We start from the raw sequence: 23,657 nt of genomic DNA, 5'->3' as shown, positions 1-23,657 counted from the left end.
CTGAGAACCCCAGGAGTTACAAGAACAGGCCCATTAATAATAAGATGAGAATAACTAATATCTAAGTAACAAATAGTTTGGATTACTATATTGTCTTTCCTCGGGAAGGATACAAAGGACCTTAAAACTGGCAACTATCTCTTTAGCTACCACTTAACCTCTCCGGGCTGAGTTCAGACATGATGTAATATGAAGGGCTGCAAATCCACTGTCGTCAATGGACCCCACACCTGAATTTGACCCTGGCTGTAGGATACTTACCTGTATCCCTAGGGGATTGAGAGGGTTGATTAGTTAGTGTTTGCAAAATGCTTGGGAGATGGGCTGAGCTAAATGTCATTTGATTATCTCATTAGCTCACTCACAAATGCAGCCCAAAGCTTCACGAGTTACTGGCTTTTCTTCCCCCTTTCTGTTGCCCATCTCCTCCTTGCCCCTTTCTCCCTTTCGCTATCGCTCCCATTCCTTCCCGTCAGCGTTGCTTTCCGTCTCTCGCTCTCTCCCTTTTCTGTTCTCTTTCTCTTTCCCTCCTTCACCCTTCTCCCCTCCCAGTCCTCTCTGTCTTCATTCCCCTATCCTGGACTCAGACTGCTCTGATGGGCAGCCCTACTGCCTCCCCTAGCGCTGTGGTCACTACTGCCCACAGGCTCATCCTTTCCCATGCCACAGGGATGAACTGTAGGCCAGGTGCCCAGGGATGTTAGTGGCATGGCTCCCATTAATGTCAAGGGAGCAACAGGAAATTCTCCGCACATTACACTGCAAGCCATGCCAGTGAACTCGAAGAAGGAAAACCAAAGGTCAGGGCCACGTGTTGGGATAACCATGTGGCTGGTCTGGCAGATGGGCTGGTTGTGGTTTGGCCTCGCTGAGCAGCAGAGGGCGCCACAGGACCATGCATCCTGCCCCATCTGGCAGAAGGAGGGTGGAGCAGCATGTCAGTACTGAAGTCTCCCAGCATCCTGCAGGGCATGGAGTGGAGGTCAGCAGCAGCATGTTCCAGCCAGGGAATTCTGGATTGGTCTGTAGATCTAGGGGAGGTGCTGCCATTTTACCTACAGGCCAAATCCTACCCCCTCCTGAGGGTAGGCCTCAGATAAACCAGCAGGGTTCTCTGCTGGGGGGGGGGGGGGAGGGGAAGGAGCCCTTTCAGGGAGCCCACACCCCGAGCTTGCTGTTGGTTCCAGTTCTCTAGGTGCCCTGTATGCTGCCCTGGGCAGCAGGGGGTGGGCGGGTGGACGGCTGGGGCTGATGCCGATGCCGATGCCGCTGCCGCTGCCGCTCCCGGTGTGTAGCTAGTGTGCCCACACGCATGCCCAAGCTGTATTACGTCTTTTACCATGAAAAACTGAGCCATACATTTCTGAAAAATAAACCCTAGAAATCAGTAAAAACGCCGCCCCCCGCAAGTCTGGGCTCTCCCTCGAATGCTGGTCTTGGTTACATCCGGGCAAGTCAGGAGTGTCTCATGGTTCATTGCGGTTCCTGTGCTTTTAGACAAGCCGAAATGTGTTCTCTTGGGAGGGTGACCAGATAGCAAGTGTGAACAATCGGGACGGGGTTGGGGGCAATAGGCACCCGCCTATGTAAGACAAAGCCCCGAATATCGGGACTGTCCCTATAAAATGGGGACATCTGGTCATCCTATCTCTGGGGCAGGTTTAAGTTCTGACATGTTCACTCAGGTAACATCCCAGGCCCCTGCATGGACCCAAGGTGCCGTTGGGAACAGTGCAGGGGCATTGGGGGATTGGCTGTGCCTGGCAGGATACGGCCGATGCTGCTGCCTGGTATTTCATTTGGCTTCCTCCTGTTTTAGAAAGATCCCTGGGGCTGAAAGAGCCTGAAGGGAGCTGCTGTGCTGAACTGCCCCTGACCTGTTCTGTGCCTCCTGCATGAATCCTCCTCAGGAGGGCTCCAGGGAGACGTGGCTGGCCCCAGGATAGAGACAGTAAAGTTAAAAGGTGCTTGGAGCTGGGGACAGGGCTGAACCGTGCCTTCTCCTCCTTGCCATGAGGCCTGCACTGGTGGGAGAGGAGGATTCTTAGGACCCAGGGGGAGCTTTGGACAAGGCATCTCCTGCATTCATTTCAAGGAGTTCCTCCCTTCACTGGTCAGGACTTCTCAGGTGTCCTGATAACCACTGCTCTCAGCTCCCTCCTCGGCTCTCAGGCAGCCGCTTGCCTGGAAGCCTACCCGCGTCAATGCCCATCCTTTAAGATACCCCTGCCTGCCTCCCTCCCCCGATGAGCTGGCCAGGGGACTGCTTAGCATCATGAACGACCAGTACCACCGAGCAGCCCGGGACGGCTACCTGGACCTGCTAAAGGAAGCCACCAGGAAGGACCTAAACTCGCCTGATGAGGATGGCATGACCCCGACCCTCTGGGCTGCTTATCACGGCAACTTGGAAGCGCTGAGGCTGATAGTTAGCAGAGGGTAAGTGCTGCTGTCTGCCCTGATCCCTTCCTAGCCTCCATGGAGCGGCTCAGTGAAAACCCATGTTTACCCACCCTCACGGATCAGGAGAGCTGTCAGTGCTGGGAAGCCCACGGCCTTCATCCTTTGCCCTGCACAGAGGCTGCCACTTCTTTCCGCCTGCTCCCCTGAGCTATTTTCTTTCCTGCTAGACTGGGCAGTGAGTCTGTCTGAGCCAATCCGGGGGGCATCTAACATGCCCATCACTGTAGTATCCAGGCAGCTGGGAAGTGAGAGATTGCTAACCCTGGCTAACCTCAACCAAATGCATCCGATGAAGTGAGCTGTAGCTCACGAAAGCTTATGCTCTAATAAATTTGTTAGTCTCTAAGGTGCCACAAGTACTCCTTTTCTTTTCTCAAGAGTAGTGTGAGCAGGGGCTGAGCAAGCATCACTCATTCAGCTCTGTTGGTGCCTGTCATTCCTGGCTTGGAACATCCCTGTTAGCCCAGCCCCCATTCAGCTCTGCTAACATGCTTCCAAACCTACAACCCCACTGCTGTTCTGCTACTCTCCCATCTCTCCCAATGCACCTTGATCCTGCTTTGCAAACACCCTTGCTAGTCTAGTACTATGTCCAACCTGGGCAGTGTTGCCAACCCACCCCTGTGAAGTGTACTGAGATCCTCGGATGAAAGGTGTTGTGTATTAGTGCAAAGTAATTATAGCTGCATTTCTCCTGTGATATGCTTCGGGCTGGGTCTCAGCTCTCCAGAGGTCAAAGGCTGAGCCAGGTTTTACTGTTGCCTTCATAATACTGGTTTGATGTTGAACCTGTGATGGTGCAGCCTGAAGGGGGTGTTATAATGGTTTGCCTGTTCCTCGGGGCTTTACCTGGGGTTTTCAGGGTCAGTTAGAGGTGGTGTTTCCACCTCTGAAGAGCCTGAGTTCTTAGCCATTGTAACCTTTCGGTGGATTCCAGCCACTCTGTGATCCGGGCAATGGTTAGTAGTGATCCTGGCCTGGATTTTCAAAAGTAACTAGTGATTTTGGGTACCTTGGGTGTTCAACAAGAGACACCTTAAAGAACCTGATTTTCAGAGGGCACAGCACCTTTAAGATGCCTCTTGGGCACCCAAAAATTGAGACACTTAAAATCACTGATCACTTACCCTGTTCAGCATTGTGCTCCATTAAAGTCAATTGGATAAATGTCATTGTCTTTAATAGAGAGACAGGGTGGGTGAGGTAATAGCTTTTATTGGACCGACTTCTGTTGTGGAGAGAGACAAGCTTTTGATCTACACAGAGCTCTTCTTCAGGTCTGGGGAAGGCAGAGGTCTCTGTGGCTCCGAAGCTTGTCTCTCTTGCTCACAGAAGTTAATCCTATAGAAGAGATGACCTCACCCACCTCAACTAGTATCCTGGGACCGACACGCTTACAACTCCACTGCATATTGTCTTCAACAGGCATCTGATTGGGACCCTGGTGAACTGGCTTGCAGAAGCTGAAGGGCTGGCTGGTAAAGATGGTACCAAACTCGGGAGAGAAGATTTAGGCTCCAATATGGTTGTGTGACCAGTGTGTGTGCCATAGTCTTACCCAGGCTTAAAAATCTCATCAAAGCTTCTGTGTGGGTCACAAGTCAGAGAGGCATCCTGCTAGGGGCCAGGGCAGAAATGTCAGGAATGGGCCACTGCGGGGGCTTTAAGCTTTGGCTTTAGCTTGTTTAACACTAAGTGGTTAAAGAGGGCCTTTACCAAAGGGCTGAGATTGTCATTCAAATGAACACAGTGTGGCGAGAAGGGGAAAGCATGTATTTCATTTTATTTCATTTTCAAGCTGCATCCACTATTGCTCCATTATTGGGCTTGTTCCCAGCTCTGCCAATGCACCCCGTCCATCCCCTGCTGTTCCTGTCTTAGACCCTCACAGCCGCCTCCTGCCAATAACCGTCAGTCCTGATCTGCAGCATCTCACCCTCGGCGCCCCCCACCCCTGGTCTGACAGTGCAGCTCACAGCTCACCCGAAAGCTCATTTTCAGCTCCCTCTGCTGTGTCAGCTCCAGATCCCCACAAAGTTCTGCCAAGGCACCCCAGCCTGACCTTCAGCCTGCCTTGTCCAGGAGATTGAAAGGTTTCAGGGGGAGAAGGGCCCTTTTATAAATTCTAATTAGAATTGAAGGTCCCAGCTGAAACCCTCTTGTGTAGCTTGGCTGCTGTTTAATTAACAGCATAAAATACATTGGCTGTTGACAGGGAAAATAGCATGGGGAAGGGCCAATGCCCTTTTGATGATTAATGGTACAATCAGTGCCGTTGTCAGTGGTGCTTAGAATGTGTTTTTATCAGTGCACGGGTCACACTTTGGGATGAAATATACCCAGATGCTTCACTAAACCAGTGCAGAGTTCACAGAAGCTACAGAGGTGGCCTCATTACACCCTGGAATCAATCTGAGGGGCAAGATTAACAAAGCCCTTTCTTCTCTCCCTGCTCCCGAATGCTGCTCTTTCTCCTGAGGTCTGTGGCCTGCTGTTGCTCCAATACCAGGGTGTGGGAGAGTGGAGGACACACAGAGCAACCAATCAGTCACAGAGCTAGGGAGAGACAGAGGCATGGGAGGCTAGCTATGCGGCCCTGTCCCTACTGCCCCCGTCCACTGGAGTCCTGAGCCCCCTCTCCCTTCCCCCGCCAGAGGAGCCCCAGCACTGGGCCATCAGCCAACCCCAGTGCCGAGCCCAGTGCCAGGCCACCCTCAGTGCCGGCCTCTGCGCTGGGTTGCCCGCCGGCCCTAGCTGCCTGCTGGCCTCTGGCTGAAGCTGAGCTCCCGCCTCCCACCAGCTTGGCAGAGTGTGGGTGGGGCCAGGTCTTGGCTTAGGGGAGGCTTAGCCTCCCCTGACCTATTATATCTGCCGCCCCGGACAGAGGGTACATCTACACTGCGATAAAAGACCCACAGCATGGCCACGACTGGCCAGGGTCAGCTGACATTTTTTCTCTTCCCGGGTGGTGACCATATTATCACCTGATGTGGAAAACATATTGGTGGCATCTTTAAAGCATGTCCTAAATATGTCCATCATTGTCGTCTTCCCATGCTTGACGCCTTAAATTGTTGTGCTCGACTTAGAATTTCTGATGTTGCAAGAAACTCTTTGCAATGAACTCAGAATATCTTTCACAGGCATTTACTTTGGAATGAGTTGATCCTCTCGTCAATTTCTGTTGTAGATTTCCTGTCTCTGCTCCATGAAAGGGGATGACATGATGCCAGTGTTTAAAAATTTGTATTTTTTTGTCAGTGCCAATCCTACTACTTTTGCAGATTTTTTCAAGCTTGTGAAAGTTGTTTGCTGCTTTTGATAATTGTTGCTTGACATCTAGCATGGTGCCATCATCACTGCACATCTCATTCACTAGATAGGTAAAATGACTTACTTCTGTTAAAAGAACGAGGAGTACTTGTGGCACCTTGAGACTAACACGTTTATTTGAGCATAAGCTTTTGTGGGCTAAAATCCACTTCATCGGATGCATGCAGTGGAAGATATATATACAGTATACACAGAGAACATGAAAAAATGGGTGTTTGTCATACCCACTATAACGAGAGTGATAAGTTAAGGTGAGCTATTATCAGCAGGAGTAACAGTAGGGGGAAAAATAAGCATGGGGAAATAGTTTTACTTTGTGTAATGACCCATCCACTCCCTGTCTTTATTCAAGCCTAATTTAATGGTGCCCAGTTTGCAAATTAATTCCAATTCAGCAGTTTCTCATTGGGTCTGTTTCTGAAGTTTTTTTGTTGCCGCTTTTAGGTCTGTAATCGAGTGACCAGGGAGATTGAAGTGTTCTCCGACTGGTTTTTGAATGATGTTATAATTCTTGACATCTGATTTGTGTCCATTTATTCTTTTACGTAGAGACTGTCCAGTTTGGCCAATGTACATGGCAGAGGGGCATTGGTGGCACATGGTGGCATATATCACATTGGTAGATGTGCAGGTGAACGAGCCTCTGATAATGTGGCTGATATGATTAGGTCCTATGATGGTGTCCCCTGAATAGATATGTGGACACAGTTGGCAACGGGCTTTGTTGCAAGGATAGGTTCCTGGATTAGTGTTTTTGTTGTGTGGTGTGTGGTTGCTGGTGAGTATTTGCTTCAGGTTGGGGGGCTGTCTGTAAGCGAGGACTGGCCTGTCTCCCAAGATCTGTCAGAGTGAGGGATCATCCTTCAGGATAGGTTGTAGATCCTTGATGATGCGCTGGAGAGCTTTTAGTTGGGGGCTGAAGGTGACGACTAGTGGCGTTCTGTTATTTTCTTTGTTGGGTCTGTCCTATAGTAGGTGAATTCTGGGTACTCTTCTGGCTGTGTCAGTCTGTTTCTTCACTGCAGCAGGTGGGTATTGTAGTTGTAAGAATGCTTGATAGAAATCTTGTAGGTGTTAGTGTTTCTCTGTCTATTCTGATTGTTGCTTATGGGATATTGATAGCCATGTATTTTGTTTTCCCCTGGTTGATGAACAAACCAGCTTGTTCTGCTGTATCTGCCAAAAGCTGGATCTTTTCTTTCATTAAACAATGTTTTGAACTAAGCAAGACAATGTCATCAGCAAAAGCAAGATCATCCCATTGTGCTTTATCATTTGCCCATAAAATTCCTCGGTTGCCCTCTGTGGTTACTTTCCTCCTGACATAGTCAGTGACCAGTGTAAAGTGGGGACATAATACACCCTTGCCTTACTCCATTTGTCACTGCAAACCATTGGCTGATGCTGTCGCCATCTTTAACTGCACATGTGAAATTCTGATATAGATCCTTAATGATTTTAATAATTTTTGCTGGTATTCTGTAGTATACCATAATTTTCCAAAGACTTTTCTGTGTATGCTGTCAAAAGCCTTCTGGAAAAATCTATACAATGTATCACAGGAGGTGCTTGCCACGCTGCACATTGTTCTATACTATGTTTGAGAATAACAATATAGTCTGTACATGAACTTAATGGTCTAAAACCTGCTTGTTCCTCCCTAAATTGGAGAGCTAATTGTTTCTTGATATGTTCCAGGATGATGTTGCACATTATTTCCCTAGGCACTGAGATGATGTAATTCTTCTCTAGTTATTGCAGTTGGTCACCTTTATTTGGCAATTTTAATATAAGGCCTCTCTTCTACTGGGGTGGGTTCTTTTCTTCACTCAATATTCTATTCCAAATTCAAGGGAAGTCTGAGGGCTGTTTCATCACTTGCTTTTAGCATCTCTCCAATAACGTTACCCTCTCCAGCCCCTTTCCTATTTTTCAGTTTCCTGATGTCTTTTCTAACTTCTTCTATTATAATATCTCCTCAATCAACATCAATCTCTGGTGGTAATCTTTCTAGTAGTTCAGTTGGGCTTGGTCTATTTAAAACAGCCCTCTTGAGTAACTCCCATTAATTCTCTCCCTTGTCCCCTGTCGCAGCAAAGGGAATGAACCCTGAGATTAAGTCTAAGGGCTTATAGAATGCAGACAGTCCAAGTGGATTTCACTCATGAATTTACTCTTTAGTTAAGGACATAGTCTCATCTCTGATGTTGTGGGCAACATATCACGTAGAACTTAGGTCTCTTAGAGGGGCTGCAGTGTGTGTGGTGCAGGGGCTCCATATGTGGTCACTTCCCATCCCATCTCCATCCTTTTGGCATGTCCCTGAACCATTCTAACACCTTGAATGTAATTATGAGCCTGTCTTCAAACGGGAACTGTATTGTAATCAGGTTCCCTGACTCAGTTTTAATGGTAGTGTAGATGGGGGCTGTAAATGAGGGTGTGTGTCTATTCAGTCCTGTCATAAAAAGTTTCAGCCTCTTCCACTCCTACTCTGCTAAACCACAATACCAATCATTGCTAGGCTGGGTTGTTTTCATAGCACAGACAGGTCTGCAGCACAGCTTGGCTGGCACGGTTCTCAGGACAAAATATTTCCCTGTCCGCACTGGTCAGGGAAGCCACCCTGGAACGCTGCAAGCTGTAGCTAGAGTATTTCTCTTGCCTGCATTGATGGAAGCTTCAGTTCTTGGTCACTGAAGTTCCTCTCAAGGGTGTGTTGAAATATTACACCCAGGTCTGGTCTGAATTTTTTTAACTCAAAGTTTTTTCTTTTAAAACAGCATTTTATGGAACACGAAAAATTATTGACTTTTTAAAAAAATCATTATTTTTGCAGATGTTTTGTATAGATTTTTTTTAAAAATCAAAAATGTTATTGCAACCCAGTTTTCATAGAATGAAAGGTTTCAATAACAGCTTTAGGGAACAATGTCGATAAAAATGTTTGCCAAAAAATTTGAAAACAAAATGGAAAATGGGTCCATTTGGAACCCATGAAATGGAAACAACTTTGAAGTGTAAACATTTTTGTGTGTGATTTTTTTAATTTCAGTTTTCGACCCCACTCTAGGGTGAAATTTCCAAACCCACTTAAGTCACTAGGCTCTTAAGTCACTCAGGTGCTTTTAAAATTTTTACTTTAGTCACAATTATTAGAAAGAATGATCAAAACTGAGCAATGTCCAAATGTTTCAAGGTCTTTACTTTTAAACCAGTCTTTTTCTGGTGCCTAGCAGACTGTGCTTGAACAAGTAGAAATCTGAACTTCTGGCCAGTAGGGTGCTCGCCTGCAGTACTTTGTGGGGTGATGTGAGATGGGGTGATATAGGGGACTAGCCAGAAAATGTGGTCTCAGGGGGCAGCTGGGATCACAAAGGAGCCACAAGCTACTCTTTGTAAGTGCCGGATAAGCAACCCGGGGCTGTGGTACTGGCAGGACAGACAAGCCCAGTAAATTATCCTCTCTCTGTCTGTGCCCAGTGAAGTGGATGCTGGGGACTGGCTGTTATGCAATGTTCTAGTTGGTGAGCATAGATAAGGAGGGAGGGCGACAGTTACCCAGAGGGAACGGAAAGTGTGTGTGGGAGAGGGAAAAAACCAAAAAGCAGTTGAGAGAGATAGGTTACTGGGAATATAGTGCTGTGGCTGCTTGTAAAACAAGTTCCCAACCTGGCCAATAGATATCTCAGTGCTAGCTAAGCTATGCCAATGCCCTGGAATGAATCCTCCAGCCCCTGTCTACACTACAGTGGCTCCTGTGCCAGGACACCCAGTTATGTTTCTGCGTGTCCTGATAGGGTCATAACATGGTTTGCTTTTTGCCTGGGTGGGGGTGGGAATGGGCCATGTTATAAGGACCTTCTGGGAACTGCCGTAGAGGCTGGATCTTCTCAGAGTTGTGGCCTGGTTTTCTTACAGGGTTATAGAACAGTCCTGTCTCTGCAGGAAGGGCCTAACTGTCTTGGGATACTGCTGTGTAGTTTGATGGTGTAGACAGCCCTGGCCATATTCATGTTTTTATCTTCTCCACCTCCCAGTTGCTGGATCTCTGCAGCTCATAGGGGCCCAGTGTCCCCCCCAGGGACTGTCATAGCCTACAGAAGCTCTGCAGGGTGTTCAGGCATTGCATAGCGACTCAGGAGATCTGGGTTACGTTCCTGGCTGTGAGACCTCAGCTGACTAATTTACCCTCTGTGCCTCAGTTTCCTCTTCTGAAACATGGGAATAATTATCCTTACTCGCAGGGCTGTTATACTATATTCATTAATGTCCGTGCTGGGTTTGGATACCACAGGGATGGGAACTGGGGGAGGAACACACCAACATATGGAATAGGTGAGGCCATGGGGATGTGAGTCGGGAGCCAAGAATAGCCTACTGCAGAACATGGCCATGCTAGTAATCACTCTTGCCAGCTGCCCTGAGTAAATTTCTTGGTCTCAGCCCATCGCGAGGGGCTAACAAAGCAGGTTGATGGTGAGGGGGGTGCTGGATGAAGGGAGAGATTTCATAACAAACACTGCTGTGTCTCTGCCCCTCAGCGCAGTGGCGGGATGAGGTGAGAGAGGCAGAGAAAGGTTCGGCGGTGGCTCATCCAACTCATTAGTTACACAAAAAGCCTCTTTCATGTCCCTGGCTGGGCTCTGGCGAGGCAAAGGAACCCAATTAACCGGGTGGCTGGGAAAAGGGAGGCAAAGTGGTATTTAGTGTCATAGCTTTGAGGAGACAATAACCCTTCAGTGTGGGTATGACATCGTCCTGAAAGGGAGTCAGGCCAGCTTCTGATTTGCCGGGAGGAGACATGCTAGACAATGAGGGGTGTGGGGATTCTCTGGCCATCGGGTGGACTGCGGAGGATTTGTCCTTCTGTCCTATGGAGCAGGGGAGAATGGTCTGGACAGCAGGACATTCTGTTCTGTTTTCTGTCCTTCCCACTTGTTCCTCATCCTGTTGTAAGCTGAGGGGAATCTATCTTATGCCTCAGGAATGCTAGTCAGCTGTGGTCTAGTGGACTGAGCACAGGGCACCTGGAGACCTGGGTTGTACTCCCAGCTCTGTTGCTGTGTTTGGCCGTCATGTCAGTGATCTGTGCCTTAGTTTCCCTAGCTATAAAATGGGGATGATAATACACTTGTGTAAAGCATTGTGAGATGTCTGGACAAAGGGACACATTCAGCTCTGGTGCAGGCAGATCAAGCGAGTCGCACCCTCTTACCCCAAAGCTGAATTTGACCCCAGAGAATGCGGGGGCTGGCTGGGGACAGGTGCTGCTGACTTCGATGGGACTGCTTGTGTGAGTAAGAGCCGCCCAGCCTGAGGGAGGTTGCAGAATCAGGTACAAAGTATTGTTATAAACGGGAAAACCGCATTGACGGCCATTGGCCCTTTGCTGAGGGGGTCCTGTGCTGACTTGGGATTTGCCTCAGATGTACAGATGGGGAACGTATGAATTTGGCTCTCATGAAAGATGCTGGATGGACAGTCCAGGAGACATGGGCTCACAGTTTATCCACAGAGCAGGAACAGCAGTAATGGTGCCAAACATCCCACACTGCCCGGCCCACATGCCTCGGCCTGCTGGGGAAGCAGCCCCTGCAGAGATGGGAAGGTAATTCACGCTCCATTCAATCCCTAGTCTTGGTTAGGCCTGCCAAGAAGGGAGCCTGTTAGCTGCTGTAGCAGCTGACCGCTAGCAAAGGGAATGAGTTCTATCGACTCATTTCACCTGAGCCCTGACCAGTCATCGGGGTTAATAATAACTAGAGCTGGGGTCAAATTTTCAAAATTGCTAAGTTCCATTTTCAGAAGCGACTGAGGGTACATCTATACTACAATTAAAGACCTGTGGCTGGCCTGGGTCAGCTGACTGGGACATGGGTTGTGGGGCTATAAAACTGCAGTGTAGATGTTCAGACTTGGGCTGAAGCCCAAGTTCTGAGACCCCGCGACGGGGAGAGGGTCTCAGATCCCGGGAGTCAATCTGAGCCAGAATGTCTACACTGCAGTGTTTAGCCCCACAGCCCAAGGCCCGTCAGCCCAAGTCAATTGACCCTGGCTCTGAGACTTGGTGCTGCTGGGTTTTTTTATTGCCGTGGAGATGTACCCTTAGGCATTCAAGAGAGTAATTGCCATCAACTTGCAATGAAATGTGGGCTCCAGAGTGCCTAAGTCACTTTTGAAAATAGGACTGAGATTCCTAATCACTTAAGTGCTATTGAAAATTGTACCCTGGTCAAACATTTTGGATAGAAAAGGACTTTTCAGTGGAATTTTTGAAAAATGATGAGTTTAAAAAAAGAAAGAAAGAAGCCTTGAAGATTTCCAATTAAATTTGTTTAAAAATGTTTTCATCAACATTTTTGATGAGAAACAAAATTCCCATGCAGCTCTTGGAATAACCTTTTGTTACCACCACCCGGGGCCAGAGTTGAACTGGTAACATAGAGGTGAAAGATATTTGCTCCCTATAAAGTTTTAATTCATGGAATTTTTTTCCAGCCCAGTTTACAGATGACACCAGCAGTTGCCACCAGTGGCAGAGTCAGGATTTGATTTCAGGAATTACTAGCTCCCAGCTCCACAGTCAACTAAACCACACTGTTGCTATATAGTAACAGACATGGGCACGGACTGTCTTTTTGTTCTGTGTTTGTTCCATTGCATTGGGCTCCTGGTCCATGACTATGGCCCCTAGCCATTACCACAATACAGATCATACATAATAATAAATAATAACATCCCAGCCGCCTGTTAAAATACAGCACTAACCAGTACAAGAAAGATCCGTTCCCTCTGCAAAGCCTTGACATGGGCTCAAGCTACAGAATCCAGTTTTGGATTTCAAATGCACCAGAACTCCCAAGTGATCAACATCCACAGCTTGATCCAGATCCAAATCTATGTTTATCATGGACGGGACCAAAACCCTGTATCATGTTCACATGCCCACTCTGGATCCCAATTTTATCTAGTCTTAAATCCCCTGAGGGTGATTCCAACAACAATGGATTCCACTTCATAGCAACCCAGATATTAACAACTTCCAGTTAATAGCCACATTTTGCTGGGAACCCTTCTCGTCCCATTGACCTGAAGGTTACTGGGATTGGATATTGGCAATGGCATGCCGCTTATTAAGAACATTTTTCAGAAGAAAGGCCCCAGCTGCAGGCAGGTTTATGAGGCTGCAGCTGGGGAAGGAGGTGGTAGGACATGCTTTCCCTGTCTGCAGCCCCATAAACCACCTGCCTGTGGCTGGACTCAGCCCATCCCCGTGCTTCCTTCTCTGGCTGCAGCCTTACAAACTTGCCGTCTGCTTTTAGGCAATGGTTGAATAATGGCAACCTTTTGCTGGCAACCAGAGGGTTGCTAATAAGGGGAATCTACCGTATCTTTTTCAGGCCAAGAATAAGAATTATTACGCTGACAGGACAGATAGAAAGATACTCTCTCTGCCCCACAGAGTTTACAGCCCCAGGCCCTTACAAATCCTGCAAACACGTCTACATGCAATTCACCTTCCATGTGCAAGCAGTCCCATTGATGTCCAAGGGAATATGCACGTGCTTTAATCTCAGGACATGAGTAAATGTTTGCAGGATCAGGACCTAATTTTAGCTGCGATGGAACAAGTAGAGCGACACAAACACAAGGAATGGGATGGAATGAGGAAAGGGGAGCGGTACAGTGATAAGATAGCATGGTGACTCAATGTAGGCTTATGTACACCTAGGGGTCCAGTTAAAAGTACTTTAAAAAAGTAATATTAATAATTGCTGTGATTGTTGATTCAGCACTTGAAAATGCTTTGCAGCTGAAAAGTGTCATGCTGTATAAATACGATGCATTACCTGTTATTAAAATATGTTCCCACTTCCTGGACCTTGCAATTAACAATGTGTGCCATGCCCTGGAAGCGTGGTTCTGCTTTGAGAAGTGATTCTAAAAACAGTAAAAAGAAAAGGAGTACTTGTGGCACCTTAGAGACTAACAAATTTATTAGAGCATAAGCTTTTGTGAGCTACAGCTCACTTCATCGGGCTGCTACTCTGAAACCTGTCATTAAAAACAGTAAGTGAAGGTAAACTCATGGTTATCATCTATCCCTGACTCCAGATTGGACGTGCCAACTTTACAAGTAGTTGCTTATCATGGGCATTTTTAGTGCCTCAAGGACCAGGTATGGGGCCACAGTAAGCAGAGATCTAGTCTTGTTATAATGTTTTGGTTCCTGGATGCAGGATATAGGCTGACACAGCTGGACCTAGTATTATTTCTCCCCAGCCAATGGCTCCCTGTGGCAACAAAAAGCATACGGAAAGCATAATAATTATAATAATCCTTAGCTCTTTATATAGCACTTTTCATCAGTAGATCAAAGAGCACTTTACAAAAGAGGCCAGTATCATACACAAGAAATACCACTCTGCAGTCCAAAGCACATGTACATGAGAAATGGGCCTGAGTTGTGATACTTGGATCAAAGTCCAGTGGTTAGGTTTGGAATCAGAGTTTTGCTGCGGGTCCACACATAACATGTAAACATGCTGATCCATCACACCCCTCTCTCTCCCAGTCACTCCTACCAATGCACAGAGGAACATGGCCCAACTCTGACACACGTGTGGCCACTCAGAACAAACTTAAACAAACAACAGTTCACACCCCTATAAGCCCACTGCTGGCGCCGGCTGTTACAGTTTCACTGGCTCTTTAATCCAGCTGGATAAATAATTTACTCCTCTCTTGCAATTCATCAAATATTTATCCTCCCCATGAATTTCCCAGCCTTGACATATCATTACTAGGGTGGAGGGATCCAGGAGGAGCTAGCAGAGGAACTAGGAAGTAAGTACACCTGTCACTGGAGCTCAGCACCGCTAGAGTAGGTAGGATACCTGCAGCCAAGATAAACCTCCCCTGCCCTGCTGCTGGGTAATGGATCCCTAATGTTCATTGATCCTTTGCCTTTCTTTTCTCTCTATGATATTTCCAGGCTTGATCCTCAAAGCCTTTCGAGCACAGCACTCCCTCTGAAGCCAATGACAGGTCTGGATGCAGGACTGGGCCCTATGTCTTTTTTCCATTATGGGTTAGATGGGTCCAGGTGCCTCATTGCTTGGGATTTAGTTTTGCAAAACTGAAAGCAGGAGTGGCTCTGGTCTCGGCTCTGTTGGTCCAAACTCCCAACGTTTGGAGGGGAGGGTGGGAGCTAGAGAGGGGAAATCTGTTACACAAGGGCTAAAGGAGATGCTGTTGGGAATGGTGCAGGCCAGGCTGGCTGCGGGAGAGCTCCTCTCCCTCCAGTCCTAGCCCCTGTGGTGAAATGGCGCATCCAGCGGGGAAGCTCACACCTATTGCCAAGTGAGCCTCTTCTTGTGGGTGTCATCTTAGCCTCTTTCAGCACGACTGGCTGGAGCGAAGCCCTTACCCCATGGCTGGTGAGGGAGCATCTGGTGCCTCCATCCCAGCTCCTCTCAGTGAGAGGCCCTGTGACTGTAGGAAGGAGGTCACCGGTGCAGGATGGGAGAAAGTTCTCAGCCTTTTCAGTGCCAGTCTCTCCCTTCTCTTCCCACCAACCTGTTCTCTTTCTTTATAGGCCTGGAGGACATTATATCCCTCCACAGGAGCTGGTGGAGCACTGGCTGTGTGGCAGCTCAGCTCCCGTTTCAGTCACTCCCAGCAAGGCCAAGTTTTGGAAATGGTGCATCAGTGGCCATAGGGGAGCACCCAGTTCCTCTAACGGCAGCTGTAGTTCATCAGACGGGTGGTAAGGGAAGATGTAGGAATGCTGGTGACAGTGGAACTCAGAGCTGTGCAGTCCCATGCTCTCCCGAGGGGAGTCGCTCTAGGGAACGGTGCAGTAGTGTAGTTTGGTAGTTCTGTGATTTTGATTGGGCTTATTGACGGATGTCAGATACTGATGCTGGGGGCGTTTCATTGACTCATATACACAAGTGCATGGTTGATGCTGGAAGGGGAGTAGCTGTCTAATTTCAGCAGATCGCAATTAGAGGGGACTGTTAGGAGCTCAGACATCCACCCAAGTATTCTCAAGTGCACTTTCTCCATGGCCAAGTCCTGCTTCACATACCCTATTGGATCTTTCTCATCTGGGGAGCCTGCAAAACTAGGCAACTCCCTAGTGACCAGTAGTGGCTTGCTGGGATAGGTGCTGACATCACTACAGAGTCTGCTAATCACATTAGTTGAGTCTGCGGCTCTTGAGAAGGATGGAAACCTAATCTCCACTTCCTTTGAAACTGGATTCTCAGGATGTGCTAATACCAACTTGCTCTCAGCTGTGCAATCAAAAACCAAACTTGGTAAGGCAAAAAAACCCACCTGGTCTTATCATTTGAATGGTGCCCGAGGCACAGCTCTGAGGCAGGGATGCAGTTCATGTCATGTGCACATGAAGGTGAAAAGGTGAAACAACTGATGTGGTTTAGGTCCAGTGCTTTGGGTGGCCATTTCTCTTGGCATCTCCAGCAGGGGGGACCCCAGGGAGGATCTGTAGAAGTGCACATAGAGTCCAGGGCTTATTTTGGGAACACCATCAGATTTTGGAGATGGTAAAGATTTGAACCTGCATCTAAATTTTGCAAGTGGCCTCTACCTTTATAATGGGCCAACCAAATATCTCAGAACCAGTTCCACCAACTCTAGGATGTTCAGAATCTGGATCCCAGTTTCGCAGCTCAGGTCCCTCTCCAGCATGGAGAGAAGATGGTGAATTGGACACAGGGTCATGAATGTAACCTTTAGGGCTAAATGTGGGTAACAGAAATGGCCACAGGCTGTCTGTAAAGTGTATGATTGCCTGACACTCACAACACTTCTTCAGAGGACTCATGGACTGGGATGTAGTGGATGTGCTAAGGGACATGTTGCTTATATTTGGGTGATCTGGGGGAAGAAAGAGCTTGTATGGTAGTGGGGGTTGTGGCATTCAATGCATGAGCTTATTGTTTAGTAACTATCTCTTTAAACCCCACTTCATATCTGCATAGTAAGGTCAGCCCAAAGGAACTGCGCATTAACTAGTTGTTCCAAACATTGTTTTAGGGGTGATCCAGACAAATGTGACATCTGGGGGAACACACCTCTTCACCTAGCAGCAGCTAATGGTCATCTGAACTGCCTCTCCTTCCTGGTGTCATTTGGGGCCAACATCTGGTGCCTGGACAATGATTACCATACGCCACTGGACATGGCTGCCATGAAGGGACACATGGAATGCGTGCGGTACCTAGACTCGATTGCTGCCAAGCAGAGCAGCCTCAATCCCAAGCTGGTGAGCAAGTTGAAGGACAAGGCTTTCAGAGATGCAGAGAGGAGGATCAAGGACTGTGTAAAGATGCAGAAAAAGCACCATGAGCGGATGGAGAAGAGGTACAAGAAGGAGATGTCTGACAACTCTGACACCATGAGCTTCTCCAGCTACTCCAGCAGCACTCTGAGCAGGAAGTTCCAGCACATGTCCATGGTGACGTCCCTGCCATATTCCCAAGCCACCGTTCACGGCACAGCCAAGGGAAAGACCAAAATCCAGAAGAAGCTGGAGAAGAAGAAGCAGGTGGATGGAACGTTTAAGATCTACGAGGATGGGAGGAAAAGCGTGAGGTCCTTGTCGGGCTTACAGCTGGGGAATGATGTCATGTTTGTGAAGCAGGGCACCTACGCCAGCCCAAAGGAGTGGACCCGGTGCAACATCAGGGACATGTTTCTAACTGATGAAGATACCATCTCCCGTGCCATAAGCGACCCAGGTTTGCACATGGACTCGGCCCACTCGGAGGTCAGCACGGATTCTGGCCATGACTCATTGTTTAACCGGCCTGGGCTTGGCACCATGGTGTTCCGGAGGAACTACATCAGCAGTGGGCTCTTTGGGATTGGCCAGGAGGATGCCAGCGTGCTGGGTGAGGGCAACCTGGATGGGGTAAGTGTCAAACTGCGAAGCCGCCTGCAGCGCTCGCCAAGTCTCAACGACAGCATCGGCAGTGCCAACAGCCTGCAGGAGAGGAACGCGGAGGAGCTGCCCTGGGAGGAGGTGGAGCTGGGCCTGGATGATGACAACGAATCCGATACCAGTCCCCTTGAGGCCTTCCTGGCTTCCCTGCACATGTTTGAGTTCATCTCCATCCTGAAGAAAGAGAAGATCGACCTGGAGGCCCTCATGCTGTGTTCAGACAATGACCTGAAGAGCATCAACATCCCACTGGGGCCTAGGAAAAAGCTATTGGATGCCATCCAGAGGAGGAAGCAGACCTTGGAGGGGCCTGATGTTATTGCAGACACCGAGCTGTAAGTAGATGTCCCTTGCTATCTAGCCCTAGAGCCATATATCCCTCAGCATGGGGAAATGGGGGGAATGAATGGCTTGAATGTGTGCTCAATTTATTGTCCATCTGAAGAACAGGAGCCCAGCTAAGATCCGTATTTCTTCATTTATACGCAAGACAGGAACTTGCCAGCCCACAGAGATTTTGGGTGGTTACAGAGTTGCTTGGTTAGTTAATTTCTCAGTGTTTCTCATGCTGGGTGGGTGGGAGTTGAAGTTCTTGCTGCTCCGTAACCTGAACAAACTCAGACTGTTCTGAGGTGCCTAAATGGAAGCTAAGTTCACAGGTTGGGACCTAGACCCTGATTTCTAAAAAGGTATCAGTTTGGCCTTCGTAACTGTGCGTGCAGTTTTGTGCTGCAGTTAATGCCCAGCAGAGAGGCTCCCACCTAATGACCCAACATGGAGGTGCAATCAATAGATGTCTAAGTGGCAACATCTATGCCCTCAATAATTACAAATTCAGAATTGGGGCCACTTTTTAATCTTTTGCATCTGTTACATGTCTGCTAAACTGTGTGTCCATGATCCAGTTAAGACTGCCCCCTTTAGCTGTTTGGCTAATGCTGGGTGAGATTTTCAGAGCTGTCTGGGGCATTTAAACACATCTTTCATTAAGATTAACGGAGGGTATGAGTCTAAATCCCCTAGAGTGCTTTGAAAATCTCCATCACCAAGTGGTGTATCCGTTGAAAATGTGATACCTCGTCCTTCATTGTGGACCACATGCTGGACTCTAGCTTCTCTAATGCATTCCCTCTTCTTTTCACCATTATTCAGTGTTGGTTTGGGCCATCTGCTCAGTGTTGGCCCCAGTGTGAGCTTGCTAACAGGTTTTCTCTTTTCCTCTACAGATAGCAGTTTTTATGAACAAGAAACAAAACCAGTTCTAAGTTGCCAGAAAACTCAAACCAGTGACTCCTCCACTAGGACAACTGAAAGCCACAGTGTCGTCCAGTCCCTCATGACTGACTGCCTCCTTCCCCATTCTGCTTCCAGCCTGGGGGACTCTGCCCAACAGGAACCAGCTGCTGAGAGGAATTGTTGAGATATGACCTGCCTGACGTTCCATCTTTGCTGAATGGAGCTCCTTAGCCTGCTTGCTAGAGGGGTGACAAGATCATCCTACGCTATGAAGCTGATAGGTGGAACTCCATGTGATCACAGTTTGACAAAGCACAGGAAGCCATGGACAATGAGAACCGTGTGGTACCTTGGAATGGACTAACAAATAAATAATCAGGATACCTTGCCTCTGTTCTTGGCTCTGCTGTTCACTCAGTGTGTGGCATTGGAGAAGTCATTTGCAACCACCTTTTCAAAAGCGATTGCTGGATTTTGGTGCCTCTGGTTTTGGGTTCCCAGCTTGAGACCCCATGGGTCTGAGTCTCACAGTCCCACAACTCTGATTTCATGTAGACTTTGGGGGTTTAGCTCCTCTAAAAATCAGGCCGTAGATGTCCCAAATGGGACATCCGGAAATGAAGGCACCCCAAATCAATGGCCACTTTTGAACACATTGGTCTTTACCACTCTGTGCCTCAGTTTCCCATTCTGTAAAATGGAGAGAATGCTCCCTGGAGACAATAATCCAGTCCCAACTTGCAGGGGTACTGTGATGCTTAAGTAATTAATGTCTGAAAAGCGCACTGAGATCCTTGTATGGAAAACACTCCACAAATGCAAAGCACAATTATTATTTTTAATAGAGATGGATCCAAACCAAAAACCTGATTCTGGGCACCCCTGAAATTTGGGAGCTCAAAATCCCAGCCCAGCTCTGAATTTCCATCACTGTCTTTGTAGTGGGCTTAACCAAACCCCCTCACCTAAATACTCCTGAATTCTGGCTCCAGCTTGTGCAGCCTGAGTCCAATTTCTTTTGATCAAATGAACTTGCTTCCAAACACTATGCTCCTGAGGGAGACAGGAGGATTTTTCACACTTAATAACCCAGAGGGTGATGATACCTGGTTGTCTAGGAATAGGGTAGTATCCCTTTAAGTAATTTGTGATCACCATCAAGTGTCAATTGATACCAAAGAAATGGTATCAAACATGTCACCACAGCTCCTTACCATGCTGCCACTAACAGATCAGTGGAAAGATTTATCCAGACATTCAAGCAAATGCCTTGTGCCTTATGGCGGATTTCCTACTGGCCTATAGAAATGTGGCCCAGAGACACCATAGGTCTGGTTAGTTTCTGATGGCTTCTAAAACACAGAATGCGGTGATTTCACATACACTTTGGGGGGTTCAGCTCCTCTGAAAATCAGGCCTTAGATGTCCCAAATGGGACATCCGGCAATGAAGGCACCCCAAATCAATGGCCTTTGTGAGCTATTTAAAGGGATACTACCCTATTCTGACTTGCCCGTTGCTCTGCTGTCTGTGGATGTGCCTGAAAGTGCCACTTTCATGCATGTGATATTTCCAGGAATTGATTACAGCAGGACTGAAATGAGTGGCCAAAATGCTCCTCAGATTCCAAAAGGAAAACTCCTCCCAATTCTTTTATCATGCTTGTGCTGCAAACCCTGTGTGGACTGCCTGTTCCTTTGGGTTTGTGGCTCTGGTATTCTTAATAGATTCAGGGAGCTCCATCCTTGGGAACTTCCAGAAAAGGAGATATATGCAGGGATGGGACCACCAGTAAAAAGGGATCTTCCAATGGTAATTTATTAGTCACATTTGTACCATGACCTCTCATCTTCTATGAATTATACAGGGCTTTAGTGACTAACTGCACAGTGAGCCCATCACCTGCAAACAGAACTCGGATTCTGCCCTAACTCCCCTCAGGCAGATCTGAATCCCAGCAGTGAGCTCTGGCACCTTGAGTCTTTTGAATATTGTGACTCACTAAGGCATAACAGCCAAGAACAATTCTGGCAGTAGGAAAGAGGGATGAAGCTCCATTTGGTTCTTCCTGGAGCATTTGCAAAGAAATGCTGGATGCTCAAGTGAGGTGAAAGAACATAAACCTGCACGGATCAAGACCATTCAGAGAGGGTTTGCTTTCTAGTTTCCCATAACCCAGGTCTGGGATAGGTTTGTGGAGCCCATTCTCATAGAAGAGAATGATGGGAAATGACCCAGGAATGGCTGGGTGTGTGGGAACACCGTGATCAACTGAAGAAGAGTTTGAGGCAGTAGCTATGAGATGACTCCCTCATGGGTTGGGCTTAGTAACCAAAACACTTTAATATCCATTTTGTTATGGGCCTAAGCCTCCAAGTTCAGATCCACATTTCCCCCAAATTCAGGGGTGCTCTGCTGTAGAGTTTTGGTTCTGATCCATACAGCCTGTGTTGCAATAATACCCCTCATTCCAGTGTTAGCAAGTGGAGCTAGTCAGGCATTTTCCAGTGAAACCGTTTTATCTGAAAATGCTGATTCATCCAAACCCGAAACCACTGGTGGGAAAGGGTCCATTTCAACTTTTGTTTTTCAACTTGAGAAAGATTTTGGAAAAGAATAGTTTCAGAACATTTTGAAATTTTCATGCTCATTTGCCATTCTTTTTTTTTTAATTGACAAACAATGTCTCATTTAGAAACAAACTCATCAGAATAAAAAATATTTTTTTTAAACTGTCAAAATTGAAATGAAACATCTTGATTGACCTGAACCGAAAATTTTGGTTCATGAAAATTTTCCAGATTTTGCCTTTTCATCCCAATTAGAGCCAGGAAAATTTTTCAATATCTCAAAAACACTCCTGGGGCAGTAAACTTGCTCCATGCCCCACTCTATCAGCCAGGTCCTTTTTAGTTGCTTGAAAGCCCGTGGCCCTCTGGCTCCTGCTGGAAAGCACGTGTAACCCCTGTATAGTTCACATAAGAAATGCACTTCCTGCTGTATGTTATTGCTTCTGATTCATGGTTTTCCTGGGGCAACCTGGATTACCTGTTTGACATGTGACTTTAGGTGACTGCCTGGAGGGAGCTGGGATTGGGTCACTCCAGTTTTCCCACAGCTGTTCATAACTTCCCAGCTGCACCTGCTGTCACTGCCCCCTCCTGGCACTGCGTGCATCACTCTGGGACAAGGATGAGGGTAGAAACCCAGCCATGCTGGGTTCAAAGTGTAGTGTCCAGTGACTCTTGTGTTGGTTAATGTATTGTCTTCAGGGTCATGGCATGTCAATCACAGAGTGTTGTATTAGAAGGCGTTTTTTTGGGGGGGGGTGGGGCAAGTCCTCCATGTACATGGGGAAAGATGTGACAATGGGATTGGGCCCTGTGCCAACACTTTCCACTGAAGCTAAGGGGAGCTGATGGAGAACAACCTGTAGCAGAATGTACCTGGTAGGCCGCCATTCAGCCATCCAGTTTTGTTCAGCAAAGCACTTAAGCATATGCTTAAGTTCAGGGACGTATTGAAGTCTGGATGATTTCAATAGGATTTAAATGTGTGCTTAAAGTTAAGCCTGTGCGTAAGAACTTTGCTGAATGGGCATTGCCCCTGCTGAGTTGGGGCTCTAGTGAGGAAGCAGTGATATGTGTGCTACTCGCCCCGAGAAGCCCAGCTCACGTAGGCCCTGAGCTAAAGCCCATTGAAATCAGTGGAAAGACTTGCATTGACTCAGATGGGCTTTGGAGCATGACAAGAGGGAAAGCGCGACAGGCCCTTGGTAGCGGCCAGACCTAGCAATCCACCTTGAATATGGCCCCTGCACCGAGGTGAGAGGTTCCAGAGAAGACAAACAAGGCTGAGTCAGAAGAATAGTCTCAGCCCAGACCCTCACCCCTATTTGAAGGCAGCTAGGTAGATGATTCAGGTCCATCCTGGGCAAAATGTGAATATATATGAACTAAAATAGCCTGGGCCCCAATCCAAGCCCCCAATGTAAACAGCCCACAAGTTTGGGGCAGTGTTTGAAACCCCGACCCAGAATTCACTCCAACCATGGGCCTGTTATAAACGCGTCCATAGACTGGATAGGTTCAAGTGGCCCCTCCCTTTATAAAGGATTAGATCAAAATTCCTGGATCCAAACTCTGAGCTGCTCCAGCTGCAGATGGTGGGGCTAGAGTCCATCTCTAAACTAGAGTGAGGTGTGCCCAGTATATGAAGATGTGAAAAATGCCCCCTACACCACTTCCATTCTACACATTCCCTTGCACCAGGACATTCCTGCACCCAGGTACCTTTCTGTTTATTAAATGTATATATGTAAGGTCTCTCTTCATTGTATGTGATTCCTACCTGCACAAGGATCACATTGTTTACCATTTATTTAAGAGACCATGAACTTCCTTATATTGCCTGATAATTACAAATTTTTTAAGGAACACACCCTCTGTACAGTGATTTCCTTGACTCTGGTTTGGATGCTTGGCTGTATCAACAGGTTATGCTTATGTGGGAATTTGGGCTTCTTTTGCTTCCCAGGAAGAAGTGAGGTGGGAAAGGCTCATGTGAAGAGGGCAGAATCTCAAGTTAATGCCATCAATGCTGGGGCATGACTTTTATTTCTGAGACTAGTCAAAAACCCAGCTGTTAT

General features: G+C 47.5%; 1 protein-coding gene across 2 annotated transcripts; it reads left to right on the top strand.

The window, feature by feature from the left end:
• The first annotated feature begins 2,116 nt into the window (after positions 1-2,116).
• On the top strand, positions 2,117-23,436 carry USH1G (USH1 protein network component sans). 2 transcript variants are annotated; one of them, XM_038371754.2, is made up of 3 exons: positions 2,117-2,439; positions 16,867-18,108; positions 19,000-23,436. In XM_038371754.2, the coding sequence occupies exons 1-3, from the start codon at positions 2,276-2,278 to the stop codon at positions 19,001-19,003; spliced, it is 1,410 nt and encodes a 469-aa protein (XP_038227682.1). In that variant the 5' UTR covers positions 2,117-2,275; the 3' UTR covers positions 19,004-23,436. The 2 variants fall into 2 exon arrangements, with proteins under 2 accessions (XP_038227682.1, XP_038227683.1); XM_038371755.2 differs by lacking the exon at positions 19,000-23,436 and having other exon boundaries at positions 2,123-2,439; positions 16,867-18,112.
• Positions 23,437-23,657: the final 221 nt, after the last annotated feature.

Source organism: Dermochelys coriacea, chromosome 14 (assembly GCF_009764565.3).
Source record: "Dermochelys coriacea isolate rDerCor1 chromosome 14, rDerCor1.pri.v4, whole genome shotgun sequence".
In the NCBI taxonomy this organism is placed as follows: domain Eukaryota; kingdom Metazoa; phylum Chordata; order Testudines; family Dermochelyidae; genus Dermochelys; species Dermochelys coriacea.
Note: the sequence above shows the minus strand (reverse complement) of the source record. Positions and strands in the feature narration are given on the sequence as shown.

Bases quoted from the DNA above. Each gene is read 5' to 3' on its own strand.
- USH1G (XM_038371754.2), top strand. From the start codon at position 2,276: ATGAACGACCAGTACCACCGAGCAGCCCGGGACGGCTACCTGGACCTG. The intron at 2,440-16,866 runs GTAAGTGCTGCT...ACATTGTTTTAG, and splicing joins AGGCTGATAGTTAGCAGAGG to GGGTGATCCAGACAAATGTG.